Source organism: Typha angustifolia, chromosome 11 (genome assembly GCF_048772165.1).
Source record: "Typha angustifolia cultivar Huaian chromosome 11, ASM4877216v1, whole genome shotgun sequence".
NCBI lineage: Eukaryota > Viridiplantae > Streptophyta > Magnoliopsida > Poales > Typhaceae > Typha > Typha angustifolia.
In genome coordinates this window covers 5,823,192-5,847,706 of record NC_133249.1, presented here as the reverse complement: position 1 = coordinate 5,847,706, position 24,515 = coordinate 5,823,192, and the positions used below count along the sequence as shown (strand labels likewise).

Here is a 24,515-nt window from a genome sequence, read left to right as displayed (position 1 = left end):
CTTTTTAGTTTATTATTATAAATCAAAAACTCAAATGCAATTAAATTCCAAAAAGTTTGGGTCTTAGAAGCTGTTCATTAATCAAAAACAAACGACATTAGTACAGCCTAAGCTGAACAAAGTAATGAATCACTAAGTCCCATTAAACAAGCTACTCTCAACCCCATGTTGACAAGGACCCAACAAGAATCCAAGTACAATTATACTGAACAATAATGACAATAATAAAATCCACTCACTCATCCTGGCAAATAAAAGGGTCCTCTTTTCTTGACGTTGTTGTACCTCCTAATTGTTTCCATTGGCTTGATCTTTCCTATTTGTTTCAACTGAATCTTCACCTCAGCTCCTTGGTCTTTTTTAATGCTTGCCTCTGAATCCATTTGGTTAGTGGACCTTGAGCTACCCTGGTTGCTCTCTGATAATGAGAGACAGGAACTAACATTGTAGTCAGACCAGCTTAATTCTTGTGCTTCACCATCTTCTCCCTTCCAATCCAATTGCCTCAAGAAGCATTCCTCGATGTCTTTAAGAGAATCTTCGTCGTCTTCAGTAACATAACTAGTATAATGCGCGCGATAATCACCTAAAATATGTCTGTTTGATTCACCACTCGTTTCTATCTCGTCATCCTCATTATCTACTTTGTTAGATGAAGTTGAGAATGGTGAATAAGCTTCTGTGACGGTCTCTTCACGCTCTCGAAGCGTTTTCAGAATTAGATTCTTGAGCAAGTTCATGACTTGAACGGCATGCATAAGTGCTGTCAAAGGATCTGACATCTGGTCGGGAGAATAATGGTATGAGATGGCAACAACGAGTAGCAATGCTTGCAAAGTGATCTGAAGGAAGTACCTGAGTCATGTTAGGGGCGAAGACCATGGCTATATTTCGTGCATTCATCTTGTTCGTCTCTTCTTCTTCAACGACGTCGGCCATGAGCTCAATAGCCCAGTTGAGGAGTGCTGCTTGTGTTGGAAGAAGCAGCTTCACGAGTTCCACGCATTCCTCTTCAGTGTTGCATTCAAGAACTTGTTCAGGAGAGAGGCCATCAAGGACACCCTCTGGAAGTTCTCTGAACCAGGCCTAATCACCATGGTAAAAAAAAGAAGATAGTAATCATGATTTGCTTGACGCATCATTAATTAATGAGAAAGATCTGTTGTTGTTTGAAGCACCATGCAAATTTACATCCAAGCTAATGTTTATCTGAAAGTGTCATGAATCTGCAACCTCTGTGCTTTCAGGTGAAATTACTAATCAATTAAGTGCAACTCAACCATCTAATTCTGCAGTATAATTCACAAGCTCACTAAAAAGCAAGTGATGATATTGACGATTTAGTTGATCAAACACTGTATATTTTTGTATCTCTAAAGTAGAAAAGAATCCTAAGATCTGAATCGTAATGTCAATAGCAATGTCTATGTCAGAATATTGATTTGAGTTAACTTAGTAGTACAATTCACTGTATACTAATGGCCTTCCTATCTTACAGACAACCTGCAATGCCATCAGATTGATAGCTTTATCTGTATCATTACCACTATTAATCATACAGATACCTTTATCAGGCCTGCGAGACAGTGAACATCGATGTCGTCAGGCACAATGCCCTTGTTCAGCTGATCCCTGACATATTCCTCTTTGTTGTTCTCCGGATTTATACGAAATATCCCTTCTGCCTGTGAATCCAAACAAATCATAATTGAGTATTATGTGACACAACCTAGCACCTAAACAGGCACATCCATATTGGGTGACAAGAGGTTTACTACCTTTAGACCTCCTTGTGCATATAACCTCTCCTGCATGAGCAAGAGGATAGTGGGGATGGAGTTGCCCTTCGAATCATAGCTGCACTGCATCGACTCGGCCGAGACTCCGAAAACACTGGCACTGCGGCAAAAGAAGCTGCAATTTTTTAGCCATGACAACAAACAGAGATGCAAATGATATGCACGATATCTCAGCAAGAACTCATGATGATTGATGTGATTTTTAAGTAGATGAACTATATAATCTCTGGGGTCCAAACTAAATAACTCGAAATTCAGAGATAATATTCATACTAAATTGTCAACTTAGAGAGAAGAACTGATCAAATTCAAATCTTGAAAGAACCCAAGAAAGCAAATTGGAAAACTAGGAAGCACACTACCTGGCACTCGGCACTCGGCATGGGACTTCAAGCTCAAACTCCACCGGGAGACCGAGAAATCCATTCAACCGATCGAACGTGACGTGCGCGACATGGCGGACGTCAGTCGGCCACCCGATCTCCATGCTCTCCTGCGCCGCCATCGCCTCCTCCTCGCCGTGCTGATCCATTCTGCAAGACACAATTGACCTCCTGATTGCCGCAATGAGCAACGCAATCTGGTTCTGCCTCTCCTCCTCACCTCGTGCTCTCTTCACTTCACCTCCTCCTCCTCGTCCTTGATCTCCCCTGCATCCATTTGACACCAACACCACCCCTGTCATCTCTCTCTACCTCTTTTTCCCCCACACTTTCACAAAAGCACTAAAAACTCTTCCTTTATCTCTCACTTTCTAGATCTTGGAAAAGATCATAAAGAGTCCAAGGAGAGAGTGTGTGTGAGAGAAGAGTTAAGATGGGTAGGTCTCCTTAAATTCAAAGGTTGAGTTTTGTGTGATCTATTTGAATGTGGACTTGAAGCATGGAGTGAGTTCAAAACTGCTAGTGTCTGCTGGTAGTCGTACCCAATTCAAAATCCAACGTCTACTTTATTGCGGGCCCACGAGAGAGAAACTATTATTTAGTTCAAACTGTCACTTCTGCCCTTCTATTAAACCTCTCTATAGCTGAATTTGGAAGGGCATATTAGACAATAGAATGAGCCATATGACTTCTTTTATCTAAGAATATTATGATGGCAACTTGGTAAATAGAGGGGGAATGGTTGGCAGAAACCAAAGCATCATCGAAGCATCTAATCCTCCCGAGCGCACGGCTGCCAAAGCGTCGGCTCGCGTTCTCACGCCGACCGTGTCCCTAGGTTTAATCTCCGCCGTCGGTTGTTAAAATCAACGGTGAGGCGGAGAGTTTGGGAAAGTTCTTTAATTACCGATTGGAGTTTTACTAATCTTATCGTAAACCTAGTTGACTAATAATTCATTGGAGTCTTGTGGACCAAAGTTGGACGGACGGACGTTTGATATCCAACCATAATTTTCCAATGGCTTCACTTTGGCTTCTTCCTTTGTCTCTGCCTCAAATAAGGTTCGTAATGTTGGAAAATAATATTTTGACACCACCATTTAAGCTAGTTTGACTCTTTTAACGCATCTCAAGAAACGTTTGTTGCATTGGAGTTTAGATTATTGTTTCTATATTTATGAACTTAATATGAACACCGAATGTTAAACGTCGAACCCAGTTATATTTTTTAGAATAGATCCGTAGAGTAGAAGCTTTTATTGAGCTCGAGCAATACAATTCCAATCCAACAATGGATTGGACCACATTTTACAAGGGTTTTTGTGATCGTGGCTAAACTAGAGAAAGAGAGTGAGCAACATAGTTATTAGCCATGCTCATAAAATATACACTAATATGTGAGTATAAAGTTAACCACCTAATATAATCGTAAAGAAAATAAGTCTCTTTCGAACATAATTCCTTAATATTTTTCATACTCTGAGAGCTTCTTATCTCTCCTTCCGTCTCTGTTTCCCTCTCTTCTTCCCTTCTCCCACTCTTCTCTTATTCTCTCTCTCGTCCCTCTATTGTTATTTTTTTCTTCTCAAATGGTTGTAGACAAAGAGTTGCTCTCTAGGTTCTCCAGCCTCCTCAAGGACCATCTATGGATTTGCCACCAGATGCCCTAGCCTCTAGGTGATAGGCAAACTAATCATGATGGATAGACCCTACAAACCTTTTGGTAGATTGTCGTCACGACTAAAGCTTGCTACCCCGAAGACGCCATGGATTTTCTGGACATCTCGAAGAATGTTTTTCTTGTTTCCTTTGAGAAGGAACAAGATAAATGGAGAGTTTAGTATGGTTCGTCATAGACATTTAACTGTGACCTCTTTACTTTCGCCCACTTCAAACCCAATTCTTCTATTAAGGAATGGTGCTTTCATCTCAATGAGTTTTGGATCCAATTCGATGGCCTGCCGTTGGAATACCTATCTCGATCCCTCCGCTAACTTCTTATGTGGGCAAACCACTGGCTGCAGAATCAATGGACGAGATAAAATGGTCGAGATTCATCTTAGGTAGTGTGAGGATAGATATCACTAAATCTTCCAACTCTTTCTCAATCTCTCTCACCGATCTCGGCCCATTCTTGACCACCTTAACACTGTTGATCCAACTTGGTTGGCCTCTATCCAACCTGATCCAGTTTTGAAGACTTTCTCCAGGAGGGCTAACACTAAGCACTCTTATAGTGGCCCAGAAATAAAGATTTACCCCTTGCAAATCACCATTATGCTAGCACCCCTGAATGACTTCCTTCCACTTGTTTGGATTTTGTTTCAAGTCGACATGTAAAAAAAATAAACCTTTTAGATAGTATATTTGAGAGGTGAATTATTTGAGTAAAGAAATAAACCTTCCTCCTAAATTTGTTTACCGCATATAATAACATTATAAAACTTAAATATAAAATTAGATGTATTTTATTTGAGATAGTAATTTTTAAATATAAATTATTTTTCAGGTCAACCATTTATATAAACTTATAGGAATTTTCTTCATATAATTTAATTGCAGGTCCATGTACACAGAACTACAGAAACCGATGCCGGCCGCACCTGATTCTGATCTCGTCGTCCCAAGGGCCAAGGCACATTCCTTGATTCCAAGCATAATTCCCTCCAGGGAAAAGAAAAAGAAAGTAGAGAAGAAGTTATTCAGTTCCAGGTTTACAAAAGAAGCGCCAAGGAATCGAACACCTTCCGCTCCTCCTCCTCTTCTTCCTCTGTATTTATTGCCCTTTTGTCCTCTCCCCCCATCGTAAAGCGTACCCACTCATCCCATTCTCCTCCTTTAAATCTCTTCTCCGATCACTCTCGCTTAATATTATTAACCAATCATGAATCGGCTTGACGGTCCCGCTCGTCTCATGATCGTCTCCGATCTCGATTACACGATGGTACTATCTGTTTCCCTCACAAATCCACCGAATAAATGGAATTCGAGTTGCGTTGCGTGAAAAAGAAATCTTTTTACAGGTCGATCACCGCGATCCCGAGAACATATCTCTGCTTAGATTCAATGCTCTGTGGGAGTCCCACTATCGCAATGATTCGTTGCTGGTCTTCTCGACCGGTAGATCGCCGACGCTATACAAGCAGTTGAGGAAGGAGAAGCCGATGCTGACGCCGGACATCACCATCATGTCGGTTGGAACGGAGATCACGTACGGCGAGGCCATGGTGCGGGACGATGGTTGGGAGAAGTTTTTGGATCGCAAATGGAACAGGGCCGTTGTGCTTGAGGAGACTGCCAAGTTCCCACAATTAACATTTCAGGTGAAATTTGATGTTCTTATAATTAACTCAAATCAAAGTGTTCTTTTTTTCTCGTAAATAAGCTTTATCGAGGGTATATATAAAAAAAGAGATCTTGCAATCATATTATGTGTGTGGTCTGTTTTGGAAATAAATTGCAGAGTATATTTATATCTTGTGCAGTCTGAGACGGAGCAGCGGCCACACAAAGTTAGCTTTAATGTCGACAAGGCGCAAGCTCAAGAAATTAAAAAATCACTTGAGGAGAGTTTGGAAAAGCGTGGGGTAAGATGACTACGGGGCGGATGAAATTGGAATTTAATCTTGCAGCCTAAAAGTTCCCCTTTTTTTTCGCCTAATTGCTGTCTTGGTTTTGTTTTTCGATCAGTTAGATGTGAAGATAATTTATAGCGGTGGCCAGGATCTTGATGTACTACCGCAAGGTGCTGGCAAAGGGCAAGCTCTTGCTTATTTGCTCGGAAAGTTCAAGGCAGATGGAAAGCTGCCTATCAATACTCTTGTTTGTGGTGATTCCGGCAATGACGCAGAACTATTCAGCATTCCTGATGTTCATGGTGTCATGGTTTGTAGAAAAGAAGTTTGTTGTTGTCTTATGTGGGTACTTGCTAGTATCTACTTCCACTAATATTTGAAAAAAGTTACCTGTTTTCAGGTCAGCAATGCCCAAGAGGAATTATTGCAATGGCATGCAGAGAATGCCAAGAATAACCCTAAGATAATTCATGCAACGGAAAGGTGCGCTGCTGGTATTATCCAAGCTATTGGACACTTTAAACTGGGTACTAATATCTCCCCAAGAGATGTTGTCGATTTCTCTCCTCCAGAAGGGGACAATGTCAAGCCTGCACATGAAATAGTTAAGTTTTATATGCTCTATGAGAGGTGGCGACGGGCTGAAGTTGAGAAGTCTGAATTTGTTATGCAGAGTTTGAAAAGTATCACTGTGAGTGCCATGTTATTCTATCAAGCTTTTTTACTTCTCGTGTTAGCATGGTTTTTTTTAAGGACTATTACTTGACTCCAAAGAAGGGGGTTCTTAATGGATTTTCTTATTTGCTCTTTCCAGTTGGACACTTATATAATAGAATAATAAATCTCTGTGCTATCCTTTTCTTTTAAAGAAAAAGAAATCTGATTGTTCTAACATCAAATGGCTTTGATTATGAATTGTAGCTGCAATGCAGAATCTTTTTGAATAGTTTTTCATTCCTTCTCTTTCATCATTCACTAATTATTGACTATCTATTTTTTGTAGCATCCAACTGGCGTCCTTGTTCATCCTTCTGGAGTTGAGCATTCACTTCATGAAGTCATAGATGCATTTGGACCACTCTATGGTGATAAGAAAGGAAAAGATTTCCGGGTGTGGGTGGATAGACTTTCCACTTCACAGATTGCTTCAGGAGCTTGGCTGGTGAAGTTTGATAAGTGGGAATTGGATGGTGAGTTTTATCAATGCTAGCACCAACAGATATTTTTGTTTCATTTACCTTTCAATTGATTTTTCCAGTCATAGTGGCATTTATGTTGTTATTATCATCTATCATAAATGATAGGTTGTTAAGTTTCCTGAAGCCTTAATTAAATCTATAGTATATTGACAATAATGGGTGTCTGTGTTTTCCATTCCTGAAGTGCATTAGAAAAGTATCTTATGCTTGTGAGGTTTTATTGTCATTTCGCTTGACCTTTGCATCCTTAACTTGTGGCACTGTGGAGTTTGTGCTTTACAAGCTCGCTTCAAATAGGATAAATGTTTAGAGAGTAAAACATATGCTCGTTCCTTGGTTAAATTTCTTAGGGCTTTTGTTGATTGATTCAATAGAACAAATACATAATTATGCCTTCTTAAATTTCTTATGCTGGGACTTCTTGTGATGATTCTGAACTTTGAATTCAGGTTTATCAGGTCTTGGTCTTGGTCTTGGTAATTCCTTTCTTCTTGCCAATTCACTATTGGCAATGGACTATACCAGGACTAGAAATTCACCTCGGATGTGTCCCAAATTTTATGATGAAATAGGTTTGAGGTTGGCACTATCCCGCTAGGTTCTTGTCATTAAGCCTTTCTTGTCCTACTGCATAGAGGGTACCACAACCAGCTAAGATAAGCAATAGCCAATGCTAGAATATTACTTGCAAAATGCTATTGCAAGTCTCCTTCCCATTCTTCAATATTTATTCTAAGAGACTGCATGGAGGTATATACTATACAAGTATACATAATCCTTACATGTGGATTACATGGATCGCTTTCTTCTATCCTGGGAAATGCCACACTGCATCATTGCATACTATTTGCAAAGTATATGCACTTTAATAAGAGGACAAGTGATGTACTTTTGGATTTTGTTATTCTTTATGTTGTAATTTGCTATATCCCTGAGTGAGAGATAGTTGACAATGAAAGATCTGTGATCTCATAATCACGATCAATTAGGCAACATGAGATTCTGACATCTGGATTGAAGATTGCTAATCATAGGCTATTATTGAATTTCATTCTAAATAAATATTAAAGGACAGGTTCTAAAGGTTTAAGTGGCTAACAGATTGGTCACCTGATGACTACATTACTTGAGTTATGGTGGGCCATGGCCGCATTCATGGTCCTATGAGAAAAAGAAAGTATAAAGAGTTTGTGTAAGAAGTTATGCCTCATCCCTTCTTAACTTTCTTTTCTCGTCTCCCTTTCTTTTAACTCTTCCTGCTCCAACACTTCTCTTTCTTCTACTGTCTGAGCTTCTTTTATTCCCTCTCCAAAGAATGCTCAACTAGAGAAAATAAGCCTTCTGATTGATTGGTTGAATAGAATAATTACATACTTCAACTGGTTAACTTTCTTTATGATGGCATTTATATATACTCCATGATGTAAGGTAGCTGCTTCTTTCATATGTCTTTGTTGTCATTTGGCTGCTCATTCTCTCTGCTTAATTACCCATTGCTTTCAGAACTATTTACAGGTTTCAAGTCAGCCACCCTGGGTGGGGCAGCTAGTAAGGTGCTCTGTTTATCTGTTAGGCGGGCTCCTATGTCAATTTAAGTCTAGGAAACCAGTAGGGTACTGGGCACCAGGTGATTAAATGATTTCCTACCTCTTACCAGAACTAGTATAAAGTAATATAAGGCTCCTTTCAATTTAGGCACCTAGACTCACTGACCCTTTGAGTTACAAAGGATTCTTAATTCTTATTAAGTGGGTAATCCTAGTTCTTGTTATTGTTAGCAATGTGTAATAGAAAACCTTTGTATTGACTAGAGTAGGATGTTTTTAGGTGTCAATATGTAATGTAAAACCTGCATTTTGACTGGATTAGGATGGTTTTAGGTGTTGCATGCTTTTATGGAGCAACAGCATTCGGAAGGCTGTAGTAAATGTTCTTCTTGCGGCAGCAACAACTATTGTTGCCACTATTCCAGGTGCAGCAACAATTGCTGTTGCTACTATACTAGGTGCAGCAACAAGTTTGTATGTTGGTCCAACCATCTCACTTCCCGCCCTACCACCTACAGTCTTTTCAGAACCTTGAATATTTTAACCACTCCTTTTTGACAATTCATCATCCCAGCTGTTCTTTGCTGAGTTGACTTGGATCTTTCTTCAAGTTCATGTTGGACCTTAAATTTAAACCATAATTGGGTTTGATTTTTAACCCGTTGCTGGATCTTATTCTTAGACGTGTTTGTTGTGGTGAGTATCATAATATTTTGGGATTGAACTTTTCTGGAAATAAAATGGATTTAATTTTAGTTTGCTTTTATATTGAAGCTTACAATTGAAACCAAATTCTTAAGTTATAATTTGTGGCCACCACCCTGATCAGCATGTACATATGCAAGTTTATGGATCTTCAACATTTAAAGAATTTGCAAATAAACTATATAGAATTTAACTCCATACTGAGAGAGAACTAATGATGATGATACCTATATGCATTGAAAAATGATAAACCTTTTTTTATTTTATTAATTGCTATTTACTTTTACAGACCTGAAGAGTAAATTGTTTAAAAAACACATACAATTGAAATGATACTATCATTTACTGATGAAGTGTCATGAAGTATATTAAAAGTCTGAATTTTTCACCATGGAGTCAAAATATTCATTGTCCAAATCTACAAAATGAAGTCTGTATTAATTAATGTCCAGTAGATTACTATGTTCCACTATTATGCTTCTACTTACATATGGTAAAAACAAGTCTAGAAATATATAAGGGCTGATAGATCATCTTGATACATACTAGCTCACTCCAATTACAATTTGTGGAGGAATTGTTGCAGTTTCCCGGTTTGGAGATAGAGAAGATGATAGTGGTGTAGTTCTCTCTCTTTCTGCATGTTGGTCTCATTTCATGGGAAGATAGGAAGTCTAAAGAATGCCATGCCTCATACATTGTGTGATCTGGATATATTACTCGGAGTTCATAGTTTTAAAAATTTCATTTTGAGTAGGTTTCTAGGGCTAGTTATAGCAATCTTATACCAAGGCCAAACTAGTATAACATGCTTAACTATTTAATTCTTTTAGAGTTTGAGCTGTTGAAATAGCTTAGTTATGCTGATTAGCTCCATTGTTGTATCAACTTTAGGAGCCACAAGTACAGTGATGTTTTGATAAGAAGCAATATTACTTTGATCTTGTTATATCATGAGCAGTTCACTGTACTTGCATACCCACAAATGTATATATAGTTTCATGCTGGTACACCGTTGTCCTCTGTTTCGAAACCATGACAGTTATTTTGTTGTTAAAAGATAGACAAGGAATTCAAGCGGTTTCCATTCTTAAACGTTGGCAAGATATCTTAGTCTTTAGGTGCCTTGCAGCTCTTTATGAACTTGATATCTTTACCCTCCAAATTTGCGGTACTTTCGCTTATGAAGGCTTTTGTTGCAGATGGAGTGTGGAAATGTTGTCTCACTACAGTTCTTCTGAACTCAGAGGTGAGCTATTTGCGACAATTTTGTCCTTTTGTCCTTCATCATGCCAGGTTCTCTAACATGTGAATTAAGAAGTCTGATTCATGTATGTTTTAGCCTGAGAACCCAGGTTGCCTTCTCTTGATGCATGTCCACCAGACATGGCTTGAAGGATACGAGGCAAGGGATAATCATGGCCTGAGCTTGTAAGCTGTCCATCTCCATATGCAAGTAGCAGTGAAATTTTGCTTGTGTACCACAGAATAAGTCTTATGGATTTGAGATAATTTCTGTTTTGGGATCATCAATTCGAATTGATCCATGAATTTTTGGCCTTCTGGGTCATTTTGGATGTATATACTTGGTATATTTTAGTAAATCTGTGATAATAATCAAGCAAGACATCATCAATAAACATTGCTTTTTTTTGTTGGACAAGAAGCAAATGTATGCCCTTTTTCATTTAATATATTCCTCACAGTGGGTTACTAATGAAGTTTGAGAAAGTGATAGCCTTTGCCATTTTTCTTGTCATCAATGAGGGCAGGCAGACAAATATTGTAGGTTATCCTCTTTGGGACTTCATGCATTTCTCTATTAACTTATCAATTACTTTAAAAATTAATACTTCTCTCGTTTTTTATATTCTAACACTCTCCTCACTTTTAAATCAATATATTTTGATGAGCTCAAGAAATAAACTCGATTTAAATTAATTTTTAAAATAAATGAGTCAAATAAGATTTAAATTCAAAATCTCTCACCAACTACTCTAAAAACGAATACTTCCCTCACTTTTTATATTCCAACATTTTCCACACTTTTAAATTGAGATGTTTTGATGAGCTCAAAATGTAAACTCAATTTAAATAAATTTTAAAATAAAGGAATCTAATGAGATTCAAATTTAGATATTTACATTGATATCACATTAATTCACCAACCACTTTAAAAATTCAAGTTACGGAAGAACAGTAGATTTTATATCTTGTATTCTAACGCACAATAATATTAATATTAACCCTAACTATATGTGACTATTTGAATACGTGAATTTCAAACCTAGCATTCTTTATTCAAAACAAATAATGATAATAATAAATCAATTAAGCTAGACAATGGGAAACATATGCAGCAAAACCTATTGGTCTATTTGAGTATAAAATAACAAATCTATTTGAGTATCAACTGGATTAGTTATCCAGCACAAAGCAAGGCTTGTGAGGTATAGCTATGCTAAATTTATCCTAAATTTAGTTCTATATTGTCTACCTACAGTATGTTCTTTTTCTTCAGTAGACTTTTATTCTGCTACCACATAAACAACAAATTAAATGTTGTAATTTAAAATATGTCTAATGTACAGGTTCTTATCTTTTGTACCAGGATCAATATAGCTTAATGCTGTGCAGGTTAAATATAAAGGGTTTTTAAGTTTGTTTTTCATACAGGGCTATAGTGTTACTCTTAGGTTTAACTCACTAAAATTTGGACTTAGTGGAAAGATTAAGAGATGGTGTTTTGTTGTGGAATAACTTTTAAACTAGTTTAGTTATGATCATCTCTTAAACTTTCATAAGATAATTTATATCAGTTCAAGATATTATTATGGTGTTTGATTGTAAAACAGTACAGTGGTATAATGCACTTGATATGATATAAAAAATAATAAACTTGAGAGATATTTTGGTGAATAACTAAAATACTGTTTATAGTGGATGGACAAGGAGAGAAAGAGAGAGAAGTATATATATTTTAAACAAACTAAAGACAAATGGAAGATAAGACTACTATCCAAAAACCAAACAGTAAATAAGATTTTGGTCCCATATGAGATCGATCACTAACAATACCTCAAACAAACATCTAAATTAAAGATTACTGATACAAGTTGCCACAAATTCACCTAATTAAAAATCACAACATCAATAGATAAATATATATATATATATATATAACTTCTCCATTCTACAAAGATCTCTTATGGAGTCCAACAATGGAGAGCATGACCAGTAGAAGTTGAGCCAGTCCTCCAACTAAGGACACACCGATGGAGATCATACCCTTGGCACAGAACTTATCATACACATCACAGACCTTGTTCCAACGAACGTGTGAATTCCCTCGCTCGCCCAAAACCCCGAAGGTCGCCGCCGCTCCAATGCCGGAGAACAGGACGGCCACCACCAGCAGGTCGACGAAGGCCATCGACATGATAACATTGTTCCGGTTTCTAGCTCTTTTGGCTATGGAGATCAACAGCGACAACGCAGAGCATGCGGACGTAATGCAATTGGCAACGATGAAGTAACTGTAATCCATAAGAGAAAAGTATTAGAGCTCATGTTGTCTTAAACTGCATTAAATCTTTGAAGAAAAGAACAAGCAAATCTATGATGAAAGATATTAGTTGTTGTTGTTGTTGTTGATGATGATGATGATGATGATGATGATGATGATGATGATGGTAAGGTAGGGTAGTGTTTAAATGACAAGGTGGGTGGAGATTGATGTAATCTTTAAGACCTGAAGACAAAAGTTTGAGTTCGGACCAACTTAAACGGCTAGAAGTAATTAAATACGTAGATATTATTGCATGTGAGGACGTGTTTATTTGCTACATGCATGATATATATGAGGTGGCACCATTTTATTGGACCTCCAAAATTTTGGTGCTAGGCAATGGGAGTAGACACGTAGACATTGTTATTTAGTTTTTTCTTAAATTTATTTTATAATCAAATACCTATTTATATACTTTTTTTGATCATATCTTATATAAAATTGCAATAAAGTTGTGTATTTTCTCAACAAGATTGTTGTTACAGTTAATATATTTATTCATAGCTTAGTAATCAAATAAAAATTGTTATATAAACGTATTTAAGTTTTATAATAAAATAATAAAATATGAGTAAAGTTATAGATGCACCCCTAATTTAACTTCCTATGTCAACTCTGTTTGAGTGGTATTTTCTTCGACCAAAGGCTTAATTATATCGATTAATTTCTCAACTAACTTGGTTATTATTGCATTAAAGGGGTCATCGTTTATGATTGCTTCTCAAGGGACATCATTAAAAAAAATTCTAGTATCTTGATACTCTATTATATGTTGGGCATTGTCTAGTTTAAACACCATTAAACTAAAAAGGAGTTAAGCACATATTAAGATGGTATTTAGTTGGTGCACACGCACAAGGGATGCTTATTTTAAAACTAATTAATTACCACTTAAAGTAAAGCCATAGCATAGGAGATAGAAAGAAACAGAATTAATTGCCTACATGAACGGCGACGAGTCAGTCGATTTCGCGGTCACCGTGACGGCCAACGGCGGCAGCGTGGGCACCAACGAGATGCTGACAGTCTTCGACTGCCTATCGACGGCCAACACGACGGCCGCCACGAGTGTCGTGGCGACGACTACTATCCGAAGGACTAGGCTGCTCACCCTCGTCGACGTCGCTCCGGCCTCGGCCTTCTTCTGCTCACTCACAACTCCATCAAAGCCAGGCTCCACCTTAGACTCCATTTCTTGGAATTGAAAAGAGTTGGAGAAGAAGAAGAAGAAGAAGAAGAAGAAGAAGAAGAAGAAGATGGGTAGATATTGGCTTATCCATGCATAAGGCATGCATGTGTTACTTATACTAGGTTGTTCAGCTCTGGTTACCATATTGGTAGGGTTACCGAACGTTCCAACAGGATTTAAATTCTTTATTTTATCTTATTTTATGAATGAATAGCCTGTAAGACATAGGTTAGACTGAAGTGGTTAAATATCTTCAATATATAAATTAGATAACCGGAACAACTCTCTCAAGAAATGTGTCACAAAGAGTCCAAATTATACACATATAAAGCTCGAATAAAAAATAAACTAATTATCAATCCCAATGTATATAAAGAAATTGAACCTTGAATCTCCATCATGAGTTGATAAGACTAAACCATCGCCGCTACAGAATAAATTTCTTTATCATTATTATAGTTAACATAGCAAAAAATAAAAAATATTATTAGCGACTGAGAAGTTGATTCTGCTCTAAAAGTATAATTCATGCAATAAAATTATAGACTATATTTTATCTATTTTCCTTAATTGTTGTGAAATTTTGATTCTTAATTATATTTCAGAATATTTTTTTAGGGGCAAAATTTGAGTTATTAAGACCAAGGTTTAAATCATAAAATCCTCATTCTGAATTTGAGACTATATATATATAACACCTGCTCAAACTTAACTTATTTGCAAAATTATAAAGGTGGATCAAGAAACCTATTTCTTAAAATAAAATCATTTATAATGCCAAAGACTAAGATGGGTAAGTAACACTTAAAGAGACATCCTATAATTAAGAAGAAAGAATCTTGTTTAACTTTACCTGGGGTGGTGAGTGGAGGCAAGTAGAATGGTAGGACTTGAAGTATATTAATTGGGTCATGGATAGGTGGCTGTTGGAGAGTTAAAGATTGTGAGGCATTTAATGCATGTAAGCTGTTTTTATAGGTGTTAAATATATGTCAATTGACCTCCAAGAGTTGGTGACTTAGTTGGATAGTTATTATGGTCTGTGGGGGTGTCCCCTTACAGCCCACAACACCACCAACACTATTTCAGAAACCCTATTCCTTTTTATTTTTCTATCTTTGTTTTCTAATTTTATTTTTTGTTTTGTTGAGAAACCCTTAGGGTTTGGATATATCATCTCTTTTTGTTCTATTATGTTTTGACCTCAATCTAAATAATGCTTTCAAGTAATATAGTGCAGGACCTTGTCATGGACTCAGAATTGAATTAAATGGTCTTAGCCCTTCTTTTATCTTAGTGTTTTTATATTAATTAGTGCTCGTAATTTAAGCTCGCAAGACGATCATAGGATTAGAACGAGCATGATCAAGACAGTCATATTCAAATGATAGATACATTGTCTACATTTAAATTAATAGACATAACAAGATCGGCTTGTACTAAATCTCAATCCAACTCTAGAAGATTTAATAAAACTCATGCTTTGCCAACTTAATATCTAGAAGTCATTAACTATTTGGACAGTTGTTAACCTCCTTATTGACTTTTCAGATTGATAACCTCTACATCTTTGCTATTATGAGATTGTCTCCATCTCTCTAACTATACTCAAATAACATGTCATTGTTAGCTTGATAACAGACTTTATCTGAAGTACCTACCAAGTTGATACAACTTGATTGGAACCAAACAACAGTGAAATAAGAGGGTTGGTGTTTTTCTTTTATTTTTATTTTCTTTTTTCCTACAACATGGCCTTAAATTTATGAGCTGCAATTGAAAGAGATTGAGGAAGACAGGAAAGGTGACAATAGCACAAAGGTAATCTTCAGAATTTGGACATCTCAAATTTTCTTTTTATAGCAAGCAATTTAATACTGTTTTGAGTTGAATCTGATGCCTTTAATCATCTCGGAAAAGGGATTGCAGAATTTGAGTTGATGCAATTCGAGCTATTAGATCTGCACTTTTTTTTTTCTTCTTTGAAAAATAGTTGGTGGACTCCTTCATTGAAATCATTTTATTTTCTTTTATTTCTTATTTTATTTCTTTTTGTTTCTTGTCCTCAAAGCTTGATGGACTGAGTTTTAATAATAGCGAGATGGGCTCTTGAAGCTGAATGCATTTATTTTGTTTATACTTAGATGCACATAATTTTATAATAAAGTACATATAGTTTACATAAGAGATGCATATAAAAACCCATTTTAACTATTTCGGAAGTTAATTGTTCCTCGTTTTTATTCCTTAATCAAAGAGTAAGCTTACCAAGCTTTGGTTAATTAAATTTAAATGTGAATGGCTATATATATATATGTATAAGGTTTTAAACAACTTAATTCATTTCTTGCAAGCAATTATAATAGGCTATTCCCTGACATAATATTACTGGAATAAAACAAATGCTATTAGGATGAAAGATATATTGTCAGCATCATCATAATTTTATAATATTTATTTGGAAAATTTCTCAAAAACATTTCAATAATTTTCTTTTATATATTCATCATTCTAAACCTATATTTTACTTTTAATACCTTAAAAAATGTATTGAGATAATTTCATCTAACAACAGCTAACAAAAAAAGAAAAAAGAAATACTATTACTTTTAAAAATACAAAATTTAAATACTTAGTAAAGTCTGGAACCATTGACTGTTCTCTGGGTTCTCTGGATGAAGGTCAAACTGATAATGAACAGTAGCCTTGGACAGGTACACACATTCAACCAACGGTCTACACAGCTAAATCTACTGATGAAATGGAATTCTAGTCCACATATTTGACATGGTTAGCAACTCTACTTTCTTGATGGTCCTTGCTTCATTTAACATCAAGAAATCAAGCATCTGAATAATACTCTTTACACCTGTAGCATTCAAAGAAGATGGTTATGTAAACAGGAAGAGAGCAATGAGGACATCCAAAGCAAGTTCCATGTACAATTTGTAGACCTAAAACTATAACTTCTTTAATTTTGGGGGCTTACGAAAAGTGAAAAATATCCATTTAGTGCAACAAGCTGCACAACACTCTACACATGTACTCACTAAAAGCATACCTAACACTACTAGCAGGCGTTTTCATCTTCGGATTATCTTTCCTTTTTCACATGCAAACAAAGAAATCAATATGGAGGAACTTTCGTATCAGGTCATTCAGCGCCAAACCTATGTAATGTCTCGAGAATTCGTAGCAACTATGGTCCTAAATAGTTTTTATTCTGCAGAGCTAAATCATCAGATAGGACTTAGACAATATCCTCTGTTTACGAACTCTGAACTGCAGCAGCTGCATCTTCCGTCAGTTCAAGAAGACAGATGGCAGCAAAGGCCAGCTGTAGTTCCATCTGGTCTATTTGTTCATACCATCAAAAAGGTCTGCTGCATTCGTACGCTTTCTTTCTCTCTGGTTCTCACCCCATACTTTGGCTTCTGCAATTGCATATTCTCCGTTCCAATCTCGATTTGCGCTTGTTCTAGCTTCTCTCACTTTTCCTGCATGGACTGGGCTATCACTTTGTGACTCTTGCATCAGCATCTCATCCAAGTCTGACTTCCTCCCAGAACCACCATCACCATCAACTTTCATACTGTCATCAAGATTAGAACCTCTGATGATGCCCCTCTTCCTAACACCAGTAGAACGATGGCGAGGAGATTGGACTGTTTGCTCATTCTCTGAACCAATACCCATGTTCTTCCGATCCTCCCTAGCCCTTGGAGTAGAAGGACCAACTCTATTGCTTTGAGAAATAGCTGTAGGATCATATGTTTGCGAAGCTAGATAAGAAAGTGCAGTGACAACATCACCAATAAGTGGTCGAGTTGTTGCTTGCTCTTGCAGACACATTGCTGCAACTGCTAGAGCTTGGTATAACCCCCTCATTGGATAGCGCCCTTGTAGTAATGGATCTGCCATTTTAGGGAACTTTCGCCGATCTTTGAATAATGGACGAGCCTGCTTAACAGAAAACAGAAATTGCCCAAAGTAATTGATCAACTCAACAAATGGAACAAAAATGACATAAGTATTGTTGTATTTGGACCTGAAAATTCTATAAATCAGAAAAAAAAAAAAAGAGATATTAAAACATCATTATGTTATGGATTATTAATCACACAGATATATGATGTAAACTGGGTCAGATCGGATCGTATCATGAGGACATTAGACTCGATAAATTGAGTCTACTTATCTTTTAATTAATTATCTTTATCTCTTATGTAGCTTTTAAGATAAGTCTTGTTAAGTCATATAAGTCACTAAAGTAAGTTCATTAAGTTATATAAGCTACTAAGACAAGTTCAATTAAGTCATGTAAGTCACTAAGATAAGTTTAATTAAATTATGTAAATCTCTAAGGCATATCCTAGTTTGAGTTATATAAGCCTTTAGAGCTAAGTCCGAGTAGGACTCATTGTATTCGACCTCTATATATAGAGGAGTTAAGCTTCTTTTTTTAAGCACCCAAGCATTGAGAAATTATTTTAGTCTTGAGTTTATCTTAGAGGTAAGATAATCTAAGAGTAAAAGTTAATCATAGCCGTTATTTTCTTAAGAGTAGATTTCAGTTAGAAACTTTAATTCTACCTTTAACTCATAGTCACCATCACCTCCATGAGCTATCCTATCTTATGGTCGTCCACTACCACCCTTGGTCGTCCGTTACCCTCCGACGACCGCCACAATATCGGATATTTGTCATTCTGCCTCGTTCTGACTATGCTCCACTCTTTTATTTATATCTTTTCATTTCGACCTCCAATTTAGGTGAAATCAGAGCCATTAGTGTTACGAACTAGATTTGGAACGATCTGTTCGTAAAATAATCCTAAGATTTTGATGGGTCATAACTTCAAAAGTCTCGGATCTAATGGCTTTGGGATGAAGCCAATCAGAAATCCGGATAAAAAGTTATTGTTAAATAGTATAGCAAAGTCAAAACGGGGTAAAATGATAACTATCCAACGTTGCGGCGATCGTCGAAGGGTGGCGGAGAGCCAAGGGTGGTAGTGGACGGCCGTAAAGTAAGGTGACTACTGATGGAGAAAGATGACTAGGGTTTCAAAAATCAAAATAATTGTATAGTTATGATCTGCTCTTAAAAAGATAAAGACAATCTAACGGCTACGATAAAAGATAAAGACAAAAATAATAATTTGACTAAACTCAGATTCATTCTATGATAATTATCAACACATATCCACTCCTATTTATAAGAGTAAATATTCTAATAAATCAGATTCACATATAGATTATTTGATTTATTTAAAATTTAAAACAATAAGATAAAACTAATTAACTAACTCAAATTGACTCGAATCAACCGACTAGACTGACTTAACCCACGTGGTCGGATCATAATAATTAGAACCCTAACTTATGAGGTTATCACCACTTAAATTTTCATAATTTTCTTATGTTCGGATCGGTCCAGATTTGGTTCGTAACGATTAATTCATTAGTGTTGGGTTAAATTTAAGATTACAAATGCTTTCACAATTTCAAGAAAAAAAACAAGTAAAATGATTGATAGTTCCAAAGCTACAGAGTGTACTTTCAATGTTGTCAAAAGGAAAAGGAAGGTACTACTGGTCTAGTAAAGATATTTTGAGATTCCATAGTATCGAGCCTTAAGAGCCAATCTTAGATGCTGGACATAGTGAAGAGGTACAGCTTCAGAGGGATAATAGACAAAATAAAATAATCAATAGGGAAACTTGAGGGACTTCAACAGAAACAAAACTTACCCATGCCACTAGATTATGCTCCCCAGCAGATCTGGCATTGTCAATTGCTTTTCGTCCAGTAATTAATTCAAGGAACACAACACCAAAACTGTAAACATCAGATTTCAGTGTTAGCTGCCCTGTCATAGCATATTCAGGAGCACAGTATCCATATGTCCCCATAACACGTGTTGAGACATGAGTCTTGTCACCAACAGGACCAAGTTTGGCGAGCCCAAAATCAGACAGCTTTGGAAAAAATCCTTCATCAAGTAGGATGTTCGATGATTTGAAATCTCTGTAAATAACTGGAGGGCTTGCCTTATCATGCAAGTACTCCAAGCCTTTAGCTGCACCAGCTGCAATCTTCATTCGTGTATTCCAATCTAGAGGTTCCTTTTCAGGAGAAATGTCTGAAGAGAGAATATATCAGTCATCTGGTTAAATTGACAATGAACAAAATCTCTTTGTTTCTATTCCCATTATAAAAATGTGATCCAGTACTTATTTATGAGGATTCTATTCCCATTATAAAAATGTAATCTAGTACTTATTGCTGAAGAGCCCACAAGTTTATCATGCAACAACAAATTATCAAACCTAGTGGAATAATCCAAAATCATACTTTCAGACAATCAGATCATTATAAAGGCTTTCCAAATAACATGTGTTTTCGGAATTAGGGGAAGCAAAGATTCAATAAGCAAGTAGAAGCTTCCTGGCAAAGCTTCAAACAAAGAGGTTGGGGTCTCAAATTCATTTCATGGTAACAACTACCAGCTATTTGTTCATTTTCAAGTATCCCTGGCAATTTTCTTAGCTGCTTTCATATAAGTCAAACTGAAGTGTTATAGCCTACAAAGATGAGCATAAGAACCACATAAAACATCTGGTTAGCATTTTGAATTTGGTGAATGGATTAGATTTGCTTACTAATGCAATAATTTACAAACCAAGTGCTGAAGTATAAATGTCTACACATGAGTTGAAAACCTGAAAGTTTTTTCAAATAAACTGAGAAATAACAGTTAGAAGTAATTAGAATAGCAACAATGTTGAAATAAAACACTAAATATCTGACAATATTCAGCAAATTTATACAGTTGCCAGAGAGAGTGATCAAGTGCAACTGTCTTGGTCTAACTTAGAAAAGATTTATTCAAAAGTCAAAACTAAACACGTTGGATGCATATAAACATACCATCAAGCCATTACCTCAGAACAAGATCTTGTATTAAAGTTACTAGTAATGTAGATGCAAGGATAGCTGACCAATAAAAACTAGAATGTTGGATTTCTAATCAAGCTGCTGATAGGCAGCATGACCCAAGCCATTTGGTCGGATGTAATTTTGCAATCTGGATAATCCTCAAAAGTCAAAACCTAGTTGGAAATAAAAGAAATCTTAAACCTTTATCACAATATACTAGCACTAAGGACAAGGCCTTCCTTTGAAGTACATGATGGACACTATATACTACTTAAAAGTGGCACAAATACAGCCGTCTTTCAGGAGCACTTTAGTTGTCATGGATCATATGAATCAGCCCACTCAAAAAATTCTGGAAGTCTGTTGTATGTAAAATAAAATTTTAACTAGAAGAAGTGCTAAAACTTCAGAATTGTAATTGAATGCTTACAAATAATTTATTTCTCCTTGTCACTCTGATAAGTAGCTAAATTCTGTGAGAACCAAAATTCCCAACATATTCTTACAAGTTACAATCTTATAAAGATGACAGATGATGAGAAAATGGGGTTGACTCATCCTCACTATCTCTGTTACATTTTAGCCAGTTAACAACCAAAACCTATAAGCTGCTGCATCTGAAGCATAGAAACAAGGATATAGATGGTACTGAGAGACAGAAGAGGGTTCAGAGATATGATGTTTATTGTATGTGAACTTTAGTTACTCAACTTCCAACTGGATTTTAAAGGGAAAGTAGTTACAAGGATCCTAACAGAACCAACTTATGACCCTCATCCATAACTCTGCAGGGGGGTTCTTGCAGACACCGACACATTTGCTGATATATGTAACTAAATTATACTTTTTCTGGACAAAATGACCTCATAACAAGCCAAAGATCAACCCTGTGTCATTAAAGAACCAACCTGGCCTTGAAGTCTGCCAAATTATACAAGAATTTAGATCCAGCATATATCACTCCAATGTGGTCATTGTGGGAACACTAGGTTCACATTCTCTTAACCCAGCAATCACATTATTCAAAAGTAAAAGGATCTATAGATGCACGACAGCACGAGCTAGACAATTTTGTAGAACCACAAAATTAACGATCCGCATATAATGTTGAATATCCTTATGTCCTTAGCCTTTATTATTGACTAAATGATAACAATTAGAATGGATTTATGTTGAATATTTCATGACATATCAGTTCCTTTTTTTATTATGCACCATACTTAAATTGTTTTATGACTCAACAAAAAGTTGTCTTTAAGTGTCTGAAACACCAAACTGATCAACTTTTCCAAGGAAATTCAGTGAACTGATGGAAACATAACTGTGTACTATGCAACAACCAAAATGTCCTACTAAGGGCTTGGAATGCCAAAATTCACTTCTTCCTAGCCTTCTGGAAACTGCTATACCTAGAAAATGTTTGCAAAGGTCCACATACTTAAGATAAACTACTAACCAGATACTTACAACAATAACAGCACCTCTTTCCAAATCTTCCTTGTTTCTTTATAAAAGGTTTATCATTTTAACCAAACATTTCATGTTCCTATGTGAACACATATCTCCTTCCATCTGCAAATTGTCTGCATTGCACAAGGTTCCAGCAAAACGCATTCAAGAAAACTGACATGATTAGCAGGGACTAGAGAGAGAGTTAGTAGCATTGATTCTGATATTAATGACTATCCATCATACTGTGTTAAAAGAGTTTTCAAATTTAATAATATCATTCCTATCTCAGCTAATGGCCATTACTGTAGAAGCAGAAATTTTAATAACTATTTGCACAACATATAGTCAACAATCATGCAGAAAGAATGTATTGGAACTTACCATACAAATGATCCTCCAAAGACCCGAGCGGCATAAACTCATAAACAAGAAGGCGTTGATCCCCATCAGCACAATAACCTATCAAATTAACAAGATTAGGGTGATGTAATAGGCTCAGCATTAGGACCTCTACAAGAAATTCCCTGTTCCCTTGTAGACCATTTCGATCAAGTTGTTTCACAGCAACAACCTGCCAGATATAGCATTTGATCATCACATGGTTCCAACACCTTATATGCTCAACATGAATATAGCTAGTAAAGTAGACAATTCAAAGCACGGTTTGGGATGGCTATGCTTGTGGAACTTGTGATATTGAAGTTTTTGTTACAGTAATGTTTTCATCATAAGAGAGCAAATGATCAGAGCTGAACCTGTCCTGTGCTCTCCAACCGTCCTTTATAGACACGACCGAAACCCCCTTCTCCCAAAAGACAATCTTGTCTAAAGTTCTTCGTAGCAGCGGCAAGCTCGCGAAAAGTAAAGGTTTGAGCTGCAATATGAGTAGAATTCCCATCTTTGTGTACTGATGCTTCCTTCTTGGAGTCTGAACCACTTCGTGATTTGGATTTTTCTTCATTTCCACCAACCGGATAGAAAAAGATTCAGTTAACATGCCAAGAAATCTAGAACAAAAATATAGAGTTTGTTGGTACCACATATGAGATTGGATTCAGTTTACATGTCATATCCTACTTCCATTTTGACTCGGAGCCCCCATCTAAGTCCAAATTTGGTGTGTTAAGTGCATCCAATTTGATATTAGTTTGTCATCAGGTTCGCAGTTATCATATAAGTATAACCCACACTAGTCAATTAGCCCAGTGTTGCAATACTTACTGGATGCTAATATAGTTGGAATTGACTAAACATGTGAATGTACAACAAGCATTTCTTTTCCCTAATAAATGTACAAAAATATGCATGCCATATCCTACTACCATTTTGATGATCAATTTGCAATTAGTTTGTCATACAGGTTCACAGTTAGGATGCAATCCTATTGCATTAGTTGACTGGCTCAGTAGTGCATACTCAGTGGCTTGGTTAGCAGATTGATAGTAGAGGAACGAGAAAAGATAAGTATGGGAAAAAATAAAAATGTCTTTTCCAGCTATTAGATAAAAAGACACACGAAAACAGGACATAGAAATAATAGGTTCTTCATATCATATCAGATTTAAAGACGAGAAGAGAAAAAACTAAGAAGAAAATATATATAAAAAAAAAATCTTGTCTAACATGCAACCCGAGCTATGAAGGCTTAAACCACACCAAAAAGCCATTTTTTTTCCTTTTGCATTAAAATGAGCAACCCAAGAAAAATAACTCATTGGGTTCTTGCATATCACTAAACATATTAACTTTAGCCTTTAAATAAAATTCATTACCGGAGTTGACCCTATTCACATGATTAGAAGATGGAGCAGCTGAGCCCTCCTTCCTGAGATCCCCACCTCCTCCCCCCTTCCCTCCATTCTTCCCCTCCACCTTATCCGATGGTTCGAAACATGGAAGACAACTCATCTCAAAAATTACCCCAAAAGGGTACGGAGTACTCGTCGCGCGCTCCAAGTCAAGAGACCCAAAACCCCTTTTTTACCCCCATCGTCGCCACCGCGCCCGAATCGGTGGAAATCCCCGCCGCGGATCAGATCGGAGAGGGGCAAAAGATGGGATTTTTGTGCAGCAAAAGGAACGAATTGGGTGGAAAGGAAGGAGGCAGCACTAGATGGTAAAGATAAAATCTATGGTAAAGAAGAAAAGGAAATAGG

General features: G+C 36.5%; 4 protein-coding genes across 5 annotated transcripts; 1 reads left to right on the top strand and 3 right to left on the bottom strand.

The window, feature by feature from the left end:
• Positions 1 to 68: 68 nt before the first annotated feature.
• Positions 69 to 2,641, bottom strand: LOC140770907 (rho GTPase-activating protein 2-like). Its single transcript, XM_073112235.1, has 5 exons — positions 2,162 to 2,641; positions 1,779 to 1,899; positions 1,566 to 1,685; positions 856 to 1,086; positions 69 to 782 (listed from the first exon to the last, which is right to left on the bottom strand). Exons 1-5 carry the CDS (start codon positions 2,482 to 2,484, stop codon positions 240 to 242), a joined length of 1,338 nt encoding a protein of 445 aa, XP_072968336.1. The 5' UTR covers positions 2,485 to 2,641; the 3' UTR covers positions 69 to 239.
• Positions 2,642 to 4,765: 2,124 nt separating this feature from the next.
• LOC140770908 (sucrose-phosphatase 2-like) lies at positions 4,766 to 10,927 on the top strand. 2 transcript variants are annotated; one of them, XM_073112237.1, is made up of 8 exons: positions 4,766 to 5,126; positions 5,206 to 5,505; positions 5,668 to 5,769; positions 5,873 to 6,067; positions 6,158 to 6,448; positions 6,761 to 6,947; positions 10,411 to 10,457; positions 10,564 to 10,927. In XM_073112237.1, the coding sequence occupies exons 1-8, from the start codon at positions 5,067 to 5,069 to the stop codon at positions 10,576 to 10,578; spliced, it is 1,197 nt and encodes a 398-aa protein (XP_072968338.1). In that variant the 5' UTR covers positions 4,766 to 5,066; the 3' UTR covers positions 10,579 to 10,927. The 2 variants fall into 2 exon arrangements, with proteins under 2 accessions (XP_072968338.1, XP_072968337.1); XM_073112236.1 differs by having other exon boundaries at positions 10,551 to 10,925.
• Positions 10,928 to 12,222: 1,295 nt separating this feature from the next.
• On the bottom strand, positions 12,223 to 14,031 carry LOC140771032 (CASP-like protein 1E2). The gene is made up of 2 exons (XM_073112387.1): positions 13,721 to 14,031; positions 12,223 to 12,744 (listed from the first exon to the last, which is right to left on the bottom strand). The coding sequence occupies exons 1-2, from the start codon at positions 13,966 to 13,968 to the stop codon at positions 12,402 to 12,404; spliced, it is 591 nt and encodes a 196-aa protein (XP_072968488.1). The 5' UTR covers positions 13,969 to 14,031; the 3' UTR covers positions 12,223 to 12,401.
• A 2,784-nt stretch (positions 14,032 to 16,815) lies between these two features.
• On the bottom strand, positions 16,816 to 24,515 carry LOC140770178 (probable serine/threonine-protein kinase PBL7). The gene is made up of 5 exons (XM_073111229.1): positions 24,132 to 24,515; positions 23,115 to 23,314; positions 22,741 to 22,930; positions 19,719 to 20,110; positions 16,816 to 17,925 (listed from the first exon to the last, which is right to left on the bottom strand). Exons 1-5 carry the CDS (start codon positions 24,265 to 24,267, stop codon positions 17,320 to 17,322), a joined length of 1,524 nt encoding a protein of 507 aa, XP_072967330.1. The 5' UTR covers positions 24,268 to 24,515; the 3' UTR covers positions 16,816 to 17,319.